The following is an 18,527-nucleotide window of genomic DNA, read 5'->3' as shown; positions in this document are numbered from 1 at the left end:
ACACAGTAAAATAACTTTATTACTGTTAAAATTAAAATTTTCTTACCTTGCCCCCGGGACTTAATTATTCATACTTTCATTTTGGTTTGTTAATGGCTATAATGTGGTATGATGGCTTACCTCTCCAGATGGCACGTGTAATATAATTCACAAATTTCACATCGAGCCTTTCAAATTTCACAACATCTCTTTATTTTATTTTTCTCTCAAATTTCATCTATGTTTTAGTTTAGTGTTAGTTAGTTTTTTTTTTTTAATTTTCACACCGAACCTTTCAAATTTCACAACATCCCTTCATTATATTTTTCTTTCAAATTTTATCTATGTTTTTTTAATTGATATTTTTTTATTTAAAATATTTTATAAAATTAAAATTTGTTTTCAATTCCATCATCCTTAAGTTTTTTAATATGTTAAATTTGGTCCCTATTATTTTGATCACTATTTATTTTTATTTTATATCATTTTTAAAATTTATTATTTTTACGATTTCATCCTCTATTTTCTTAATGCTATTTTTTTTACTTTGATTGATTTTTTAAATTGATATATTTTTTTATTTTACCCTTCAAGATTACATCGAGTTTCTTAATTAAGTCTAAGTTTAAAATTTAACGAGTTGCAAATTTGGGAGGTTAGACTAGGTTTAGGAGATTCACCTTGATTTATTTAAAAAAAAAACTCATATTTTTTAAGTTTTATCCTTCATTATTTGATTTAATTGGAGATTGGATTTTTTTATTATTTTATTTTATTTATATAGGATTTTTTACTAATTTTAAAAATGATTTAGGTTATTTCAGGGTTTTTTTTATTTGATGTTCTTTATTAAATTTAGATATTTGTAAAATAATTTTTTTTAATTGAATATTGTTTATTTATTTTCAGCCTTGAATATTTGGTTGAATAGAATTGGACTTTCTATCTTGTTTTGTTTTGATTTGGATTCCATGAGATAATTACAGTCTCATGTCATGTCATAGATCGCGGATTTTTCAAGTTGATATAGAAAATTTATAACCTATAAGCCTAATCTAGAGTGGATTTCAATTCAAATAAGAAAAAACATTAACCTGGCTAAACCAGGTGACTCAAGGAGTAGATCTCTCTCCGGACCAAATTCAATTCAAATCTGGTTAGGTCAACATTACGGAATTTTTTATTAAAAAAATGAATGAAATAATGTTATTTTGATATAAAAAAACAACAAACTTAAAATTGACTCAATGATCTGCGATTTGAAAGCTAGAATAAGAATAATATCTATGATTTTATTTATTTATTAATTTCAACTTTTTTAAAATAAAATAGATAGTTAACGATTTGCTGAATAGATAACTATTTATGCAAAATTCATACCTAACTATTACCATGGCTGTGATTATAATTATTGATTTTCATAAATTATAGTTGAGACTATAATTATTGATCTCTATTTTGATTATGGTCATGATTAGCGTCTAAAAGTGTACCACGGTTAACAATTGTCATCTCTATTTTTGCTCACACGTGGAGGTTAAATATACATTGGGCCAGGTATCTTTTAACGACAATACGCCCCACTTTTCATAAACTGGACGGGCCCACCATCAGCAAAAGCCGCTGCCTACTGGGCCCCACTTTGACTCTTTTTTGGTATGCCTGCATTCCGCGTCTCCGGGCCAGTTAAGCAGGTACGTTTTTTAGGCGGATGGAACCCACAGCTACACAAATTGGAGCCGTATTTTTCTGTGTACATATTTCCCACTCTAAATATTTAATTTCACCACTTATCTAATATCCGATTATATTTAAGACTGAGTAATTAATTAGTTGGGTAAACTTATAACTCGATATATCTATTTGAATCTATTCTAAAAGAATATTAATTTAAAAAAATATTTTTTTTATTAACATGAGTGTCCGGGTCAGCTTGTATGTACTTCGACTAATTTCACGAGATCTGAAATTAACGACCATATAAATCTCTAGTGGTTATCATATTAGCAACCACATGGCTCGAACATGAGATTATAAGAGAACAAACCCCTTAGTTTCAAGCTTTTATCACTGAGATACCTACTAGATGATTAAAAAAAATTATTATTAACTTTAGTAGATCTCACTCAAATTTATTTAAATTATAAATTAGTTTGCCCTGTAATTTTAATTTGATTAAATCAACTTCTAAACTAGTTTAATAACAAAACCTAGTTCGAATTAGATTCCAAATCAATGAATCTTCAAACCATGTTGATGAATATGCATGATGAGCACCCATTAAATATTTGAGTTTATAATATTTTTTTGGATTAATTTTTTAAAATAAAATCTATATTTAAAAGTCAAATTATATTTCATTTATAAATCATAAAACTATAAAAACATAGAGTAAACATCTAAAACTAAAAATTTCTTCATGAATCAAACCGAAGACGTTAAAGATTGTGATCAAGAGATGCGTGACATTACAATAAGAAATAAAATTATAATAATAAAATAAAACATAGGTGTTAAATAACCGAGTGCTGGGCAATTTGGATGGACTCTCTCTTGCCATTGCATTTGGTTTTAATCAAATAAAATGAAAATTAGTTTAATTTAGTGCAAGTTTGTCTATGTTGTAATATCACGTTTTAAACTGTATTTGATTATTTTTTTCAGGTCAAATTGCCATTTGACTTTTTATATTTTTTCAAACTAAACGAAATTTGAACCACACAAAGAAATGTAAGGATATAAGTGTGTGTGGCTTTTATCGTTGCAGGTTTTTTTTTAAAAAATAGATTTTTTAAAAATAATTTTAGCTGTGATTTAAAAAAAAATATGTATTTAGATAAAATTGTTATGGACATATTTTTGTTTTCAAAATAAATGAAAAGCAGATTTATGTGAAGGAAAAATATGTTATTTTAGCTTTTATAAAACTAAAGTTTGAAACGCAATTAGAAGTCTGTTGTTTTTGTTTTAAAAAAATTAAAAAAATTTATATTTTTTTGTTTTAAATTATTTTTATGTGTTTCTTTTATTGTTTTGATGTACTGATATCAAAAATAAATTTTAAAAAATAAAAAAATTATTTTGATGTATTTTGAAATGAAAAACAATTTGAAAAATAACTGCAACCACAATACCAAACAATACCAAACAGGTTCTATATGTGGAATCGAGTGCAAAAGGCAGAAATTATTTGACTAAGGCTCTATTTGAGATCCTAGTTTAACCATATTTTTGAAGATTTTTTAATTATTTTTTTAACTTCAAATTAATATTTTTTTGTGTTTTTAAATTGTTTTGATGTGTTAATATAAAAAATATTATTTTAAATAAAAAATACTTAAAAAACAATCTCTATCGTACTCACAAATCAACTCTATCCAAATAAATTTTTAAGTGGCTGTGCAAAAAGCAAAAACAACTACAAGATTAAACAACTTTTAGATGTTCATTTGATTTTGCAATTAATTTTGCTTTTTAAATTTGTTTTTATTGAAAATATAAAATTAATATTTTTTTAAAAAATGAGATTATTATTTTATAATGATAAAAATACAATTATTTTATTTAAAAATTATTATTAAAGAATATATCACACCACTTTGCAAAACAGACACTATAAAATATAAATCGGATGAAATTCACGTGCCTTCCCATAATGGATATCAGGCTTGAGTGACCATTTTCTGAAACATGGCATCACGAGAGCTGAGACTATTCTCGGAGGTCTGAATCATAAGTTCGGTGCTGAATCGATTGATAGACACGTGAGTGTTTATCTGAGGGACTGGGGATTGGCTTACGTACTCGCGAGCGTGAGGGAGGATGCTCCTATTTTTGCTCGCGTGTGGGGGAAGACGCCTCATTTGAAAGACGTAGCAAGTCCCGTGAAAGGAGGAGTAGCCGTCACGACCAAGCGTCACATCTTCTGCTTTTTGCAGCCTCCCAAAGTTTTTGAAAATATTAAAATATACTGTCCCTGTATTTTATTTAATTAAAGATTTATTATTCCCTACTCCTTCCACCACTTTTTCAGCTGATTCGCATTCAAGCCATAGTTTTTTAAAGGATTAAAAATTATTCATTTTTTTTTCTTCGAAAATTGTTTAGCTTGTCTTGATTGTTTTCTTGGATTTGAATTTGTCATTACACGTCCAGATCAACAGTTGACAACATTATCTTCAGGCTGAACTGTTGTAAGAATTGTGTGAGCAACAGGCCGACAGATATTGCTCCCTCCCTTGGTGTGATTCGGTCTACTTCTATTGGTCCTAGGTGTCTCCTGAAAAACAGGTTAAAAAATAAACATGTTTTTAATTTTAACATATATTAAAATAATATTTTTTGAAATTATTTTTTTATATATTTTGAAATTATTATAATAAATTGATATCAAAAATAAAAAAATATTATTTTAATAAATTTTTAACTGAAAAATATTTTTTAAAAAATAATTGTTATCACAGTTATCACAATAATAATCATACTCTTAATCCTGTAATAAATAGAGAGAAAGATCGATGAATTTTTTTTTTTAATATTTAAACAATGTATTGGATCGATTTAAATTTACATAGATCAATCTAAATTAACTAATCAAATTATGAATTTTATGTTTGATAAATTACAAATATCAATAATTTTTAATTTTGTTTTAATAATCTCCTCTGAAAAATAACATATAAATTGTTTAGATGTACAACTTAAATCGACCACTTAGAAAGAAACTCAAATTAAATAAAATTATGGAACCCACCTAGGAAAAAAAAATAAAAAATAACTAGAAAAAAAAATCTGAAACAAATGACCTGTTATGAAACAATATCTTTTAATACTAATAGGTATAGTTTTGAAACCTAGTCCTGCCTGACAGGTCGACTCGGAGCTGGAACCAAGCCAGGTTGATGAAAATATAGGAAAAGTCATGACCCGACCGATCCGGCAGGTTAGCCCGGTGACCCGGTAAAACCCGGTTGCAACCCATTGATTTTTTTTTACTAAAACAATGCAATTTTGAATTTTTTAAAAAAAGAGATTAACCCGATCAAAATCTTGAACTCGAACCTTGAACCGGGCAGCTACCACACTGGATTTAAAAACTATGCTAATTTGGAGACAACCCGACCTCAACAAGTTGTGGCAAGCTAATTCATTATAAAATTAGATCTGTAGAAAATGCTGACAAAATTTCACACGTCCGGATCAAGCTTCCCCAGTCCACGCAAGCCATTCTATGCTTCATGAATCCATTTTCTAATTTGCCAACTGTACAGTTGACAACATTATCTTTAGGCTGAACAGAATCTTGCTTGAGCAACAATCCTACAGAAATTAATTTAAGCAGTGGAATATTGTTTCCTCCCTGGGTGTGATTCGATCTACTTCTATTGCCACAAGTTTCTTCTGTGGGTTCCATGTTAAATAGAAAAATACGTATAGCCTGTTTATTTTTATATTTTAAGAGTATTTATAAAACAATTAATTTTTATTTTATTTTTTTCTTCAAATTAATATTTTTTTTGTTTTCAGATCATTTTAATGTGCTGATATCAAAAATAATTTTTTTAAAAGAATATTATTTTGATATATTTTTAAACAAAAAAACACTTTAAAAAATAACTACTACCACAATACCAAGCATACTCTTAAATTATCTTTTAAAGTGTTAGACTCGGTACAAGACCAAGATCATAAGTTTTGATTAAGTTATCCAGTTTTGAATGAATTATTAGATCAATTTTTATTTTTTTATAAAATAAAATAATATTATATTTGTTAGAAACAATAGTTAATGAGTTGCAATTAATTTTTTTTTCTGTGTCTTGCCATGTCAACAGAGGTTTTAGCCAAATCACTTGAAATTTCATCTTTTCTTTTTTTAAATTTTTTTTTTATCCAATTCAAGTCTTAAGTTAATGTAATAGCATGGCCTAATCTATTGTATATTATTCGTTTTGGGCTTTATTGTCTTTATGATTTTGTTCTTGGTGACGCAAACTTATTTCTGAGCCTGACGCCCCAAAACACGTACAATAAGTCAGCAACTAGTACTACTCATAAAGCCTTGGCTCTGGACGCTCGCTTCTGATGTGGAATATCACAATCCCCCACCTTAAGACGAGTCGTCCTCGACTCTAATACTAAACGTAATAGGCTGACCCATCCTGTTATATATTGTCTGATACCAAAAGAATGGAGTTGAAAATCTTCAACTGGTTGAAGATCAAAACCTTAATTCGTACTGGGCAAGATCCAAAACAAACAATATACAACAGATTAGACCGGGCTATTACAGTTAACCTGTCAAGCAAGACATTATTTTCAAACTATGATTCAAACTCGTATTAATTAATGTTAGGGAACACCGAAATTAAGAGTTTTTCTTTTTGGAAACACATTGAAATATATATTTTTATTTCTTAGAAAATTCTGAAAGATCATAATTTTTTTACCATTTTTGTTAGTTGTTTTGATTTTATTTCATTGAAATTGTTATAGTCCATCACAAGAAAAAAAAGCATATTGTAATAAATATAAATATAAATTTAAAACTTTTGGTTTAAAAAAGTTTCTATATTTTCTCTCTCTTAAGAACTTGCTTGGATTTTTTTTCTTCTTTTGCATACATATGTGGCACAAGCAATATATCAAGTTTAAATCCAAGCAGGCATCAATGTTTGGTTTTTTTATTGATCAAAGATGAATTTAGAGAATTTATATTCTAAAACTAAAATAATAAAATTTTAAAAAATATCAAATATATAAATTTCATAATTTTAGTAAAATACTAAAAAAAAGATCTAATTGAAAATAATACACAATTCAACTTCTATATTATCATAAGTTTTTGCTTAATTCTTTTTTCATATTTTATCTTTTCCAACTTGGTATTAATTTTATAATTTTTTTTTTTTATCTATATGACAAGAGGGACGGTCCCAATGTATATTTTAATTGAAAATAATATATATATTATATGTGTGTGGGTACACTGAGATTTTAAGGCGTCCACCGTTTTTTATTTTATTTTTTGAGCAGAAGACCAAACTATTCCAAGCGGCAAAAAGATCAGCAGCCATCAGCCATCAGCCAGCAGCCAGCAGCCATCAGCCATGAGCCAGCAGCCATGAGCCAGCACCGCATCTTCCACCAAGAAAGGAGAGGCCAACATGCTCTTGTTTGAGTCTTCCAAACAATTTGTTCATTCTGATCAGCAATAAAGGCTGACAGCAACAGCGTGCATTTTACACTTGAGTAATATTTTACTGCGAGGATATATTATTATTGCTTTGAAACCTGGACCGACTGGCAGTTAATAATAATAATAATAAAATTAAAATACTGGATTGATTGTTATTTATTTTTTTAATTTTATTTATTTTTGAATTTAATTTTTATTTTTATGATTGTAATTTATTTTATTATGAGTTCTTTTCTTAATTACTTTTTTGTGTGTAATTTTGTTCTTTATTATTTAATTTCATTAAATTTTCATATTATATTTTATGTTTATTTTTGTTTATCATGCTTTTAAACCGAGTGTGAGAGTCAATCTCTATTATTGATTTTTTATTCTACTAAAAAGTAAAATAATATTATTTTGATAAAAAATTAATGAAAAAAAATTCAATTATGATTTTTTTTGTTTTTCTTTGTTTTGAATTCTTTTTTAGATTGTTTTTTTTCCAGTTTCATCCATTTCCATTTGATTTTGTTTTGTTTTTATATTAAATATGGTATTTATTTTCTTGATTGTTGTTTTTTTTATTTTCTTGATTTGTTTTATCTTTCAATTTTTTCCCTCAACATTTTATTTTATTTATTTTCATCTAATTTTGGTTTTCATTCTTTTAATTGTTATTTTTTTTATAATTTTTTTATTCTATTTTTCGATTAAGTTCCTCACTATTTTATTTCATTAGTTTTTATATTATATGTAGTTCTTATTATTTTGATTACCATTCATTTTTCTTTTCGGTTTTTTGATGGTTAAGAATTTTATTCAATATTTTTTTGGTCTCCTAGATAGTCATCTTGATGTCATAACTCAATTTAATTTTAGTATTTTTTTTAAAAAATTAATTAATCCTTTGACATAAAGCTATTAAACCTTGAGTTTTTTATTTTTTTCTTCGAGATTATCCTAAATAGCCCGTTAATAAAGTTAATTCAAGCTCACTCATGTTATTTGAATATTTTTTTATATTTTAAAAAATTAATGTAACCTGTAAGAAAAAAAACCTAGTTTACTCTGTTTCCTTCCGAACTAGAACTGAAAAGGCAAGCAAGAATCAAGGAGGTTACTTACTTGCAAAGCCATAAACAGGGGGGTTAGGTTTTGAAAGCAAGTAAAGTATAGGTAAGGAAAAAGTTACAAATTTGACTTTCTTTTAAATAATTGAAAGTGGAAAATAAGTAGGCTGATGCCATCCATCCAATCTTCAACCATCCCATTAATCACTCTATTGAACACAAAAACTCTTAGTTTGTTGCCTTCACTATTTGAGATAAAAAAAATATGTTTATTAAACTGATTTAGGTGATTTGTTAATTTAAAAAAATTATGGTTTAAAACCTAATGTTTAAAATTTAACTGAAAAAATATTAATTTAATAAAATTTAATTGATATAACTGAATTTTTAGCTATTTATTTTATTTAGACAAGTTTAATCAAACCAATATTAAAATAGTGTTTAATACAGTGATAATATTTATTTTTAATTTAAAAATATATCAAAATAATTTTTATTTTATTTTTTAAAATTAATTTTGATATTAGCTCATTAAAATAATTTAAAATTATAAAAAAATAATTAAAAATTTATAAAAACACCTTTTAACATCAAAACAAATATATCTTTTAGTGTTTAAAATAAAAAAATATATAATTTTAATAAAAAATATTAATCTTTAAAAAGACTTTTGCTTTTTGAAAAGAAATAGTATTATATTGATTGATTTTAATTGCAATGATTATTATGATGGCATTGCACAAAGCACGACGAGTCTATATCCTTTTCTTATGGAGTTGAATCTCTTACAAAGCATTATTCATCGATAATCGAATTGTTATTGAATATATTCTTATCAATTACAGATATTATTATTCATTATATTACGAGAGGTTTTTTCTTATTAAATATGCAGTTTAAATTATTATTTTCTTTAATATATTGATATTTAAAATAAATTTAAAATATTATTTTAATTAAAAATCATTTTTATAAATTATATCGGATATACTAAAAAGTGATAATAATTTATCTTTTTTTATTTCTCCATTCTCTTTAAAAAATAATAAGAATTCCTCTTCACCTCACTCTTTATTTTCCTTGTATTTATTTTTTTATATTATAAATATTATTTAATTACAATTATAAGATCTGAGGTTAACCTATAGTTCATAATCTATGTGAAATTAAAAACCGAAGAGAGAGAGAGAGAGAGAGCCGTTGTGATGAGATGACGTGGCAGAAAATACTGAGAGGAGATGAGTCAGATGACGAAGATAAGTAAATCTCACACAACACAACATAAACACTTTACACACACGCTTTTTGTTCTCTCTTTCTCTCTAACAGAATTCTTTTAAAAACAATTCAAGAAGGAATCGACGCAGCCTTTCCCTTTGAATTTTCTTGTACATGTATATAAAAAACACCAGAGATTCATCAACAGAGAAAGAAAGTGTTTGTGTGAGAGAGATACGGTATCGTTTTGGTGTCTTCCTCCTCCTCCTGCTGTTGCTTTGGGTGTGAATTATGGATATTGGACCGGAGTCGTCATCACCGTCGTCGCCGTCGCCGGAGACTGGGGTAGTGGGTGGTGGAGTTGTTATTGATTTTCCTGTGAGTGATAAGGTATCGTTCTCGTCTCCGAGGAGAATACCGAAGAACCTGCAAAAAAGACTATTGGAAGCGAAGACTCCTACAACTAGTAGTGTTGAAGAAATCGAAGCTAAACTTCGACACGCTCATCTCCGTCGACAGGTTCTTTATTATTATTATAACTCAACTCTTTCCGTTTCTTTTCAAAGAGAACGAAGATTAATTATCAATTTTTTTAATTGAAATTCCAAAACTAATTTTTTAATTTTTTTTTCTTAAAATCGTATTGATAATTATTGTTTTTTCCTCTTTTAATTGATTGCCGTAATTTTTACTGTTTTTGATTTGTTTTTATTTTCGGAATTAATTTTTTCGGTTCTTTCTGGTTATTTTTCAAGTCACGAAGAAGCACTTGGTTACCGTTTTTTTTTTTTTTTTTAATTTTCAATTTAGATTTTTTACTACTGAATTAGAGAAGGAATATTAACAATCGGTGTTGAATGTATATTCTTTTTTGGGTGCCAGAATTCTGAACTAAAGAAATTTTTTTAATAAAATAAAATAAAAAAAGCAATCATCTTTGACTGTTGATTGGTGTCAAGGAATTATTTTAATTTTATTCTGCAATGAAATGAAATAATTTCTTTCTTAGTAACCAAGAATTGTTATGCTTTTCTTGTTTTAGGCACCATGTTTTATTTTATTTCTTTTTTCTGGTTTTTTTTTTTGTTGATTTGTGAAAAGTTCATCACTTTTCTATTACAATTTATAGTTTCCTTTTCTTTTATTGGGATTAATATCTTTTATTTCATCAAAATTTGAAGAGGTTTTTATATTGATTTATTTTTTGCCGGTGTTAGGTAGGTGGTGGTGGGGATATCTTTGTTTTCCTGTTGGATTTTTGTTTTTAAGCATATGGGATTTTCTTTCACTTGCTTATCTAACATGTGTGTTAATTATTTTGGATAATAATCACATCACGCGTTTTTTCTTTTCTTGGAAAAGTTTTTCCTTTTCTTTTTGGTTAATTAATTCATTTTTAGAATACTTTTATTTTTTAAAAATTTGATCACACAGCTCATTTCATGGGAATTTATTTTTAACATTATTTTGGCTAATCCTTTGAGTACAGCAATTCTATGAGAAGTTGTCAAGCAAGGCTAGACCAAAGCCAAGAAGCCCCTCACAATGTTCATCTCATGAAGAAGACCTTGCCCAACGCCTTGAAGCAAAGCTTCATGCCGCGGAGCAAAAAAGGTAGTCTTTATTGGTTACTGATTGGGTTCTTGATGTTTAATTGAATAGTTTTTGTATTAAAGCCTGGTGGTTTGAATGCTATCCATGTGACCTTTAAGCATCGCCATGCTTTATCATTACTGTCCAAGCTTTACCCTGATTGTGTTGATTCCTCATATACTTCAATGATGGATCATGATGCTGCTTTTTTAGCTATGATTTTTTATTTGTTTTTCTTTTCCACTTATTAAATATCTTGTGAATTTCTCCGTCCTTATCCCCTTTAGGTTTTAACATGGGTTATACACCACATTTTTCTTACAGGTTTTTCACTTATCCGTATTGCTGTCACTTGTTAAAAATGATTATTCTTTTTTCTCTACTGTATCTCACAATTTTTTCTGAAAATGTTTAACATTAAAAACAGATTTTGCATTTCTTGATTTCTTCCATATCTTGGAATTGGCTGGCTCTATGCTGCCATCTGGCTGCACCCCAGACCTATTCTGTGGCTTATGGCTCTGCATATGTTCCTTTGATTTTTTTATTCTGATTCAGTTTCCCATTTGTTGATGCAATGTTTTAGATTTGTCCATTAGAAACAAGTTGCAAATACATTCCTTTCAAACCACACTATTTTGAAATTCATAAATATTAGTAAAGCTGCATGTTTGAGCACACATTCTGATATTACAGGTTAAGCATCCTGGAAAAAGCTCAGATGCGCTTGGCTAGGTTGGATGAGTTGCGGCAGGCGGCTAAAACTGGGGTGGAGATGCGTTTTGAGAGAGAAAGGGAGAGGCTTGGAACAAAAGTGGAGTTACGGGTTCAGCAGGCTGAAGCAAATAGAATGCTCATGCTCAAGGCATACAGACAAAGAAGGGCCACGCTTAAGGAGAGAACATCCCAATCATTGTCACGAAGAATGGCTCGGGAAAGTAAGTACAAGGAGCGTGTACGTGCTGCAATTAACCAAAAACGTGCAGCCGCTGAAAAGAAGCGTATGGGATTGCTGGAAGCTGAAAAGAGGAGGGCATGTGCTAGGGTGTTGCAAGTTCAGCGAGTAGCCAGGTCTGTCTCTCACCAACGTGAGATTGAGAGGAGGAGAATGAGGGACAAGCTGGAAGATCGACTGCAAAGGGTACAGATATTGTCTGAACCCAGAAATTAATAATTAATAGCATCTTCCTCATATTCAATTGTAAATTGGTAACCTTTGTGTTGCTGTTCATGTCTTTGTTTTCTCATTGAATTTTATGATAACTAGGCAAAGAGACAAAGAGCAGAATATTTGAGGCAGAGAGGACGGCAGCATAGCTCTGTTCGAGTGAACTGGAATAAGATGCACAAGCAGGCTGATCTCCTTTCTAGAAAATTAGCAAGGTATAATCTGCATTTGCTATTTTTTTTTAAAAAAATTGGTTAATCTGTCAAGTCATTAGCCCTGTGTGAAAACATCTGGCTTGCTCTTCAGTATAAATTTTACCTGAGCAATGTATACTTGCTTACATTTTTTTAGGTGCTGGAGGCAGTTCCTGAGGTCAAGGAGGACTACCATAGACCTGGCAAAAGACTATGATGCCCTGAAAATCAATGAAAACTGTGTGAAGTCGATGCCATTTGAACAGCTTGCTCGTCTGATTGAATCAACAGGTACTCTTCAGACTGTGAAGGCTCTACTTGATCGTGTGGAGAGCCGCTTTAGAGTCTCCATGGCTGTTGCTACTATGGATCATCCCTCCAGCTTGGAAAACATTGATCACCTTCTCAAAAGAGTTGCCACCCCTAAGAAAAGGAGGACTACTCCTAGGTCCTCTATGAGGAGCAGAGAGGCAAAACGAGTAGGTACCACCAGGGAGTCTGCCAGAAGTGCTGCTACATTGTCAAGGTATCCAGTGAGAATTGTTCTTTGTGCCTACATGATTTTAGGACATCCAGATGCTGTTTTCAGTGGTCAAGGGCAGCGTGAGATTGCTCTGGCCAAGTCTGCTGAAGATTTCATTCGAGAGTTTGAGTTGTTGATAAGGATTATACTGGATGGGCCCATGCACAGTTCTGATGAGGATTCTGAGTCCATGTCACCAAAACGTTGTACGTTCAGGTCTCAACTTGCAGCTTTTGATAAAGAATGGTGCTCCTACTTGAATTGCTTTGTGGTGTGGAAGGTTAAGGATGCTCAGTCATTGGAGGAGGACTTGGTGAGAGCTGCGTGCCAGCTTGAACTCTCTATGATCCAAAAATGCAAGCTCACCCTAGAAGGGAGTACTGATGCTCTTACTCATGATATGAAAGCCATTCAGAAACAGGTCTTACCATCATCCATGGAAATATAATCTGATACGTATGACATGAACAAATCTTGTGAACTCAAGCACATTAAAAATGATTTGAACTTTTTCGAAGTAAAATAAAGTTCAGTTTTTGGAGTTTTGCAGTCTTGTCATACTTTTGATTAATCACTGTGTTTTCAAGTCTTGAAACAAGCCATAACTGCCTTTGGATTTGGTATTGAAAAGGGGTGTTGCATAATTGAACGAACGATTATCTGAATTTAGATTCATTTTTGTGAAGCCTTTTGATAAGGCATTCTGCCCTATGTGTATTGGTATTTTCATTGGATAATTATCTTTTAATTGTTTCGATACAGGTTACAGAAGATCAAAAACTATTAAGGGAAAAGGTTCAACACCTGAGTGGAGATGCTGGTATTGAGCGTATGGAAATTGCACTATCTGAAACACGATCTAGGTACTTTCAAGCTAAGGAAAATGGAAGTCCAGTAGGGTCTCCAATCATACACTTTCTATCTCCTAGCATGCCCCCATCTTCTCCTTCTGCTACTGGCTCGACTAATAGAAATAATATGAGTGATGGTATTGAGAGGCCAAGCCGTGTAGTTCGCTCCTTATTCAGAGAAGATACCTCCTCAGCAAAAGAACCTGCTTCCTCTGCAACCAGCAGCAGCCACTTCGATGGCCAGTCAGGTTCTGCTGTTGGGAAACCAACAACAGAGAATGAATTGATCATAAATGAATTTCTCCATGAGCAACGCCATGGTTTTATGGATAGGTTCAATCTTGCTGACAAAGATGAAAACAGCCTCAAGGTTAGTGTATTAACACAACTATGATCATTAACCAATAATCATTCTATTTGAAGATAATGAAATTACCATAAATATATCTCCATTGATTTCATTACTTATTTTTTATTTAATTATTTTGTTTCCAGTTGCATGCCTTGCCGAGGGAATAATGGTTGCTTTATGGAATATGCTGCTTTATGAAAGTTTGTTAAATTTTTTTTTGTACCCTGTCCAGATTTCACTGAAAATGCTACCCATAGGCTGGTGATAATAAAACTAAACTACTGTCTCTTAGTTTTCCACCAAGCTGGTTATGAGTTGAGATAGAGTTTAGAAACTAATTTTCCCTTCTTACCTCATTACTTTCAGGAAAAGGTGAGAGAGACAATGGAGGCAGCTTTCTGGGATAGTGTTCTGGAATCCATGAAACAGGATGAGCCCAAGTATGAGTGGGTAGTTCAGCTTGTGGGGGAGGTGAGGGATGAAATTCAGGAGCTGGCTCCTGAGAGCTGGAAACAAGAGATTGTTGAAAGTATCGATCCAGATCTTCTTGCTCAGGTGGGTATCTTTTTCAACTACTACTAATATAGGATCTTGTTTCTGTTGTTATACTAAGTTTCCTTCACTTATTATTAGGTTCTAAGGTCAGGTAACCTGGACGTTGGTTACTGTGGGAAAATTCTAGAGTTCGCATTAGTTACTTTGCAGAAACTCTCCTCTCCAGCCCATGAGGATGAAATGAAGGCCCTGCATCAGAAAATGTTAAAAGAGTTGGCTCAGACTCGTCAAACCGAAGATGAATCAAAGTATTCACATATTGCCACAATGATCAAAGGTCTGCGCTTTGTGCTGCAGCAGATACAGGTGTGCATATTCATGCCTTCTCTTTTGTCTTGCTCTTGGCTCACGTATGTCTATTCTGATTCAACTTTGCGGAACATAATTCTGGTCATTTCAGACAATGAAAATTTTCCTATTTAGCATGTATCTTGTGGATAAAATCTGCTGGAATGTCCATATAAAAGAATATGAGCACCTCTCCACTGCCTATTTCTGTACTGTATGTGATTTCTTAAGAACTTCCCTGCAGAAACTGTTCATTTAGTTGATTAATAAGCTTTTCTATCCCATTTCATCAAATGCAAGTTATAGCTTATGTTTGTTAAGTACACTACTAGCTCAAAGGCTAAAAATCAACTGCTTGACATTCATTATATTGTTTTTTTTCCTGTTCGCTGCTTGGTGCTTGTTTGGCCATCATTTTCTTTTCTTGCTGAACTTATTAAGCTTTTGAGAGTTATCTGAATGATCTACCTATTCGACAGGCTCTTAAGCAAGAGATTAGTAAAGCACGCATAAGAATGATGGAGCCTTTGTTAACAGGTCCTGCTGCATTGGATTATCTTAGGAAAGCTTTTGCCAACCATTATGGGTCTGATTCGGATGCCTGTAACTCTCTACCACTGACAATGCAGTGGCTTTCATCTGTAAAGAGTAGTGAAGATCAAGAGTGGGAAGAACACAAGAATTCTCTCTTGGCTTTGAAGAGCCATGACAGTTCATCACGGGTTTTTGTACCTCTCACCTCCCTTAGAACTGGTGGAAGCTTTCTGGTCAAAACAAATGAAAGTGTAATTGCTTCTTCTGTTGCTTCTGAGACAGGTATGGGAGCTACTTCTTAAAAACTGTAAAACTTTACACAACATCAAGCTCTTTACAAGGTTGACAGGAATTTTTTTGTCATGATGTATGCTTGTTTAGTTGCTTGAAAAAGAAAAGATTCAGTTATCTTCTATAGTAATTACATTTTTCCCAATGTCCTCATTTGGTTTCCTGTTTCAATCAGATAACCAACAACCAGAACCGGAATGCACTGGTGAAAGAGTTGATTTGTTGGTGAGGCTAGGATTGTTGAAGTTAGTGAGTGGAGTTTCTGGTCTAACAAAAGAAGCTCTGCCTGAAACTTTTATGCTAAACCTGTTACGGTTGAGGGCTGTGCAGGCTCAAATTCAGAAAATCATTGTAATTTCTACCAGGCAAGTGATCCACCTTTGGAATGCCACTTCTTAATTTTCTAAAAACTCAATGGTCTTTGGAGACTAGATGGACTGGTTTGAAAGATGCTTTCTCTTCATTATTATTTTCATATTTCCATTGTTTGGGGGTGATTGACATCTTTGCATCTTTATTTGATGCAAGTGGGTTGCTAATTGATCTGAAACTCCACAATTTGCAGCATTCTGGTTTGCCGGCAAACACTCCTAATGGAGCAAGCAGTAACCAGCAGTGCAGAAATGGAAAGCATTCTGTTAGAGTGCAGCAATAAACTGTCGGAAGTCCTGGACCGTGTTGATGACGCTGGTATTGAAGAAATAGTTGAAGTAGTTAGTGGGTTGTTGCAAGGTGATGACAAGGTAGTTGATGAGGAGAAGCTTAAGCCAAGAAAGATAGTCATGGCTAGGATGCTAGCAAAGAGCTTGCAGGCTGGGGATCCGATTTTTGAAAAAGTTTCCCGTGCTGTCTATTTGGCTCTAAGAGGAATTGTGCTTGGGGGCAGTGGACTCTGGGGAAGAAAATTAGTAGAAATGGCACTCAGGCAGATTGGAGCTGTCATGCTGACTAAAAGAGTGGTGGCAGCTGCTGAAGTATTAGTGGTGGCAGCCACCGTATCCACTGGCATTCACAGGCCATGGTATGTAAATCTGACTGATAACCTGTGATATATTTGTGCATGCCGTAAGAAGAGAATAAATAAATACATGCACACTGTACAGAGAAATGCGTGTAAAGCTTATGATTAATTGCAGTCGTAGATGCCTGTAGATCGTTGTAATTTGAGAATTCTTTGATTTAATGGGAACAAGAAGCTGTAAATAATATTTAAGATGATATCAAAGATCTGCATGGGAAAGGTATGCTTAGGATGTCTTCCCTGTATATGGATGTATTTGCTTGTAAGAAAACGCTGTCCTACTGCAACTATTTTTCAAGATAGTTTGTTGCTCCGGTGAACCTGTTGCCGGCCACCAGCTTCAGCCCTAGTCAAAGGCTAATTAGTAATGAAGTCTGTCCAAACCTATGGTTAGGTTCTGTTCACATCTCTTATAATGAAAAATAAAATTACTCAAAGAAAAAACAATTTAAAAATAAGGTTTTTTAATTTTTTATATTTCAAAATAAAAAATATTTTAAAAAATAACGGAAATTGTAATTTCAAATAAAAAAAACACTATAAAAAAGAAAAACCACACGTCTCATCATAACTAATACTTTTATAGGCAAGAAATCCTGTACTCGGACTTCCACAAATACATCTCAATTTTAGAAGGAAATATACCTTGCCAGAGTAAAGTACCAAAATTCTCAAATCCTGAATATCATCAATGAGAGCACAAGCTAATTTAATTTAACTATGAAAATCTCATTCTTCTCTGACTGCAGCACCCTTCTCCCAGCTGAATCAGAAATGTATAAATTCCTCTCTACTTCAGAGATTCACTGACCAAATTCCGAGCAATCCAATTGAACACAAGCAGAGAGCACACGAACTCATGTTCTCCATTGGAACAAACGCAGCCTCCAGCATGTTACAAACCATTCTAAAGCTTCCTTTGGGTGGTTACCCAGCAGTCATGGCACTCCAGGAAACCACATTCCTCTCCGGCATCTCATTAAACGACATCCTTGCCAACCTTCTGCGAGCATGCTGAACGAGCGGCTATCATAGTGACCTCTTCTGGCTCTACATTGCCCTCCACTGACATCGAGTCAAAAAGCTTCCAGTCTCATCCCAACACTTACGCTTAGAATACCCATCAGTCATAGACAGAAAGTCCATCTCTAGCGGGAATTCCATCAAACAAGTGTCAAGCAAAACCCAAACAACCACGCAGCAGATCATAAAACCGAGCCAACCCATCTTGAAACAACATAGCAGAAGCAAAACCCATCTTTGAGCGCAAGAACAAAGCTCCTACAGTCCATTTCAGCGCCATTCTGAAGCATTTGGCAGAAAAACAAGAAGCCACTATGGCCCATTTTGGCTTTAGAGTAGCCTCTAATCATGGTATTCCAAATATAAGTGCTGGGGTTTTGTATCTGCGAAAACAGAAGACGAGCATGATTTATAGCTGCAGTGTGAGAGAGGGCAAAAGGCCAAGGCAAGACAAAGCTTGGGGGCAGATTAGCCAGACTATAAAGGAGAAGGACTTATTTGTACTTGTTCCAAGATTTTGAGTCAAAATAATACCGCTTCTTTTCCTTCAAACGCAATCTCGTCCTCCGTTCCGGGTAGTTCCCCATTCTTTTTACCTGATCTCTTAATATATATGAACGGCATCTTTGCTTAGCCCCTTCAATTATTGCTTTCGAATATTCTCATGGTATTTGCTCTTTGTTTTTG

General features: G+C 32.1%; 1 protein-coding gene and 1 long non-coding RNA gene across 4 annotated transcripts; one reads left to right on the top strand and one right to left on the bottom strand.

Moving 5' to 3' along the window:
• The first annotated feature begins 9,510 nt into the window (after window positions 1–9,510).
• LOC133700607 (uncharacterized) lies at window positions 9,511–17,049 on the top strand. 3 transcript variants are annotated; one of them, XM_062124181.1, is made up of 11 exons: window positions 9,512–9,966; window positions 10,937–11,061; window positions 11,737–12,181; window positions 12,308–12,423; window positions 12,560–13,346; window positions 13,688–14,146; window positions 14,495–14,683; window positions 14,762–14,989; window positions 15,451–15,787; window positions 15,987–16,161; window positions 16,362–17,049. In XM_062124181.1, the coding sequence occupies exons 1-11, from the start codon at window positions 9,739–9,741 to the stop codon at window positions 16,843–16,845; spliced, it is 3,573 nt and encodes a 1,190-aa protein (XP_061980165.1). In that variant the 5' UTR covers window positions 9,512–9,738; the 3' UTR covers window positions 16,846–17,049. The 3 variants fall into 3 exon arrangements, with proteins under 3 accessions (XP_061980166.1, XP_061980165.1, XP_061980164.1); XM_062124180.1 differs by having other exon boundaries at window positions 15,972–16,161; XM_062124182.1 differs by lacking the exon at window positions 16,362–17,049 and having other exon boundaries at window positions 9,511–9,966; window positions 15,451–15,846; window positions 15,972–16,111.
• On the bottom strand, window positions 16,634–18,500 carry LOC133700610 (uncharacterized). Its single transcript, XR_009843446.1, has 2 exons — window positions 18,375–18,500; window positions 16,634–18,223 (listed from the first exon to the last, which is right to left on the bottom strand). It is a non-coding gene; the product is annotated as an uncharacterized LOC133700610 (long non-coding RNA).
• Between the last annotated feature and the right edge of the window lie 27 nt (window positions 18,501–18,527).

This window comes from Populus nigra, chromosome 8, assembly GCF_951802175.1.
Source record: "Populus nigra chromosome 8, ddPopNigr1.1, whole genome shotgun sequence".
Taxonomy (NCBI): domain Eukaryota; kingdom Viridiplantae; phylum Streptophyta; class Magnoliopsida; order Malpighiales; family Salicaceae; genus Populus; species Populus nigra.
The sequence above is the reverse complement of the archived record's forward strand: the minus strand, read 5'-3'. Positions and strand labels throughout refer to the sequence as shown.

What these genes read in the sequence shown, in the direction of transcription:
- LOC133700607 (XM_062124180.1), top strand. Translation starts at nt 9,739, where the DNA reads ATGGATATTGGACCGGAGTCGTCATCACCGTCGTCGCCGTCGCCGGAG. An exon ending in ACGCTCATCTCCGTCGACAG is followed by an intron (nt 9,967 to 10,936) that starts GTTCTTTATTAT and finishes CTTTGAGTACAG; the next exon opens with CAATTCTATGAGAAGTTGTC. An exon ending in ATCATTGTAATTTCTACCAG is followed by an intron (nt 16,162 to 16,361) that starts GCAAGTGATCCA and finishes CACAATTTGCAG; the next exon opens with CATTCTGGTTTGCCGGCAAA.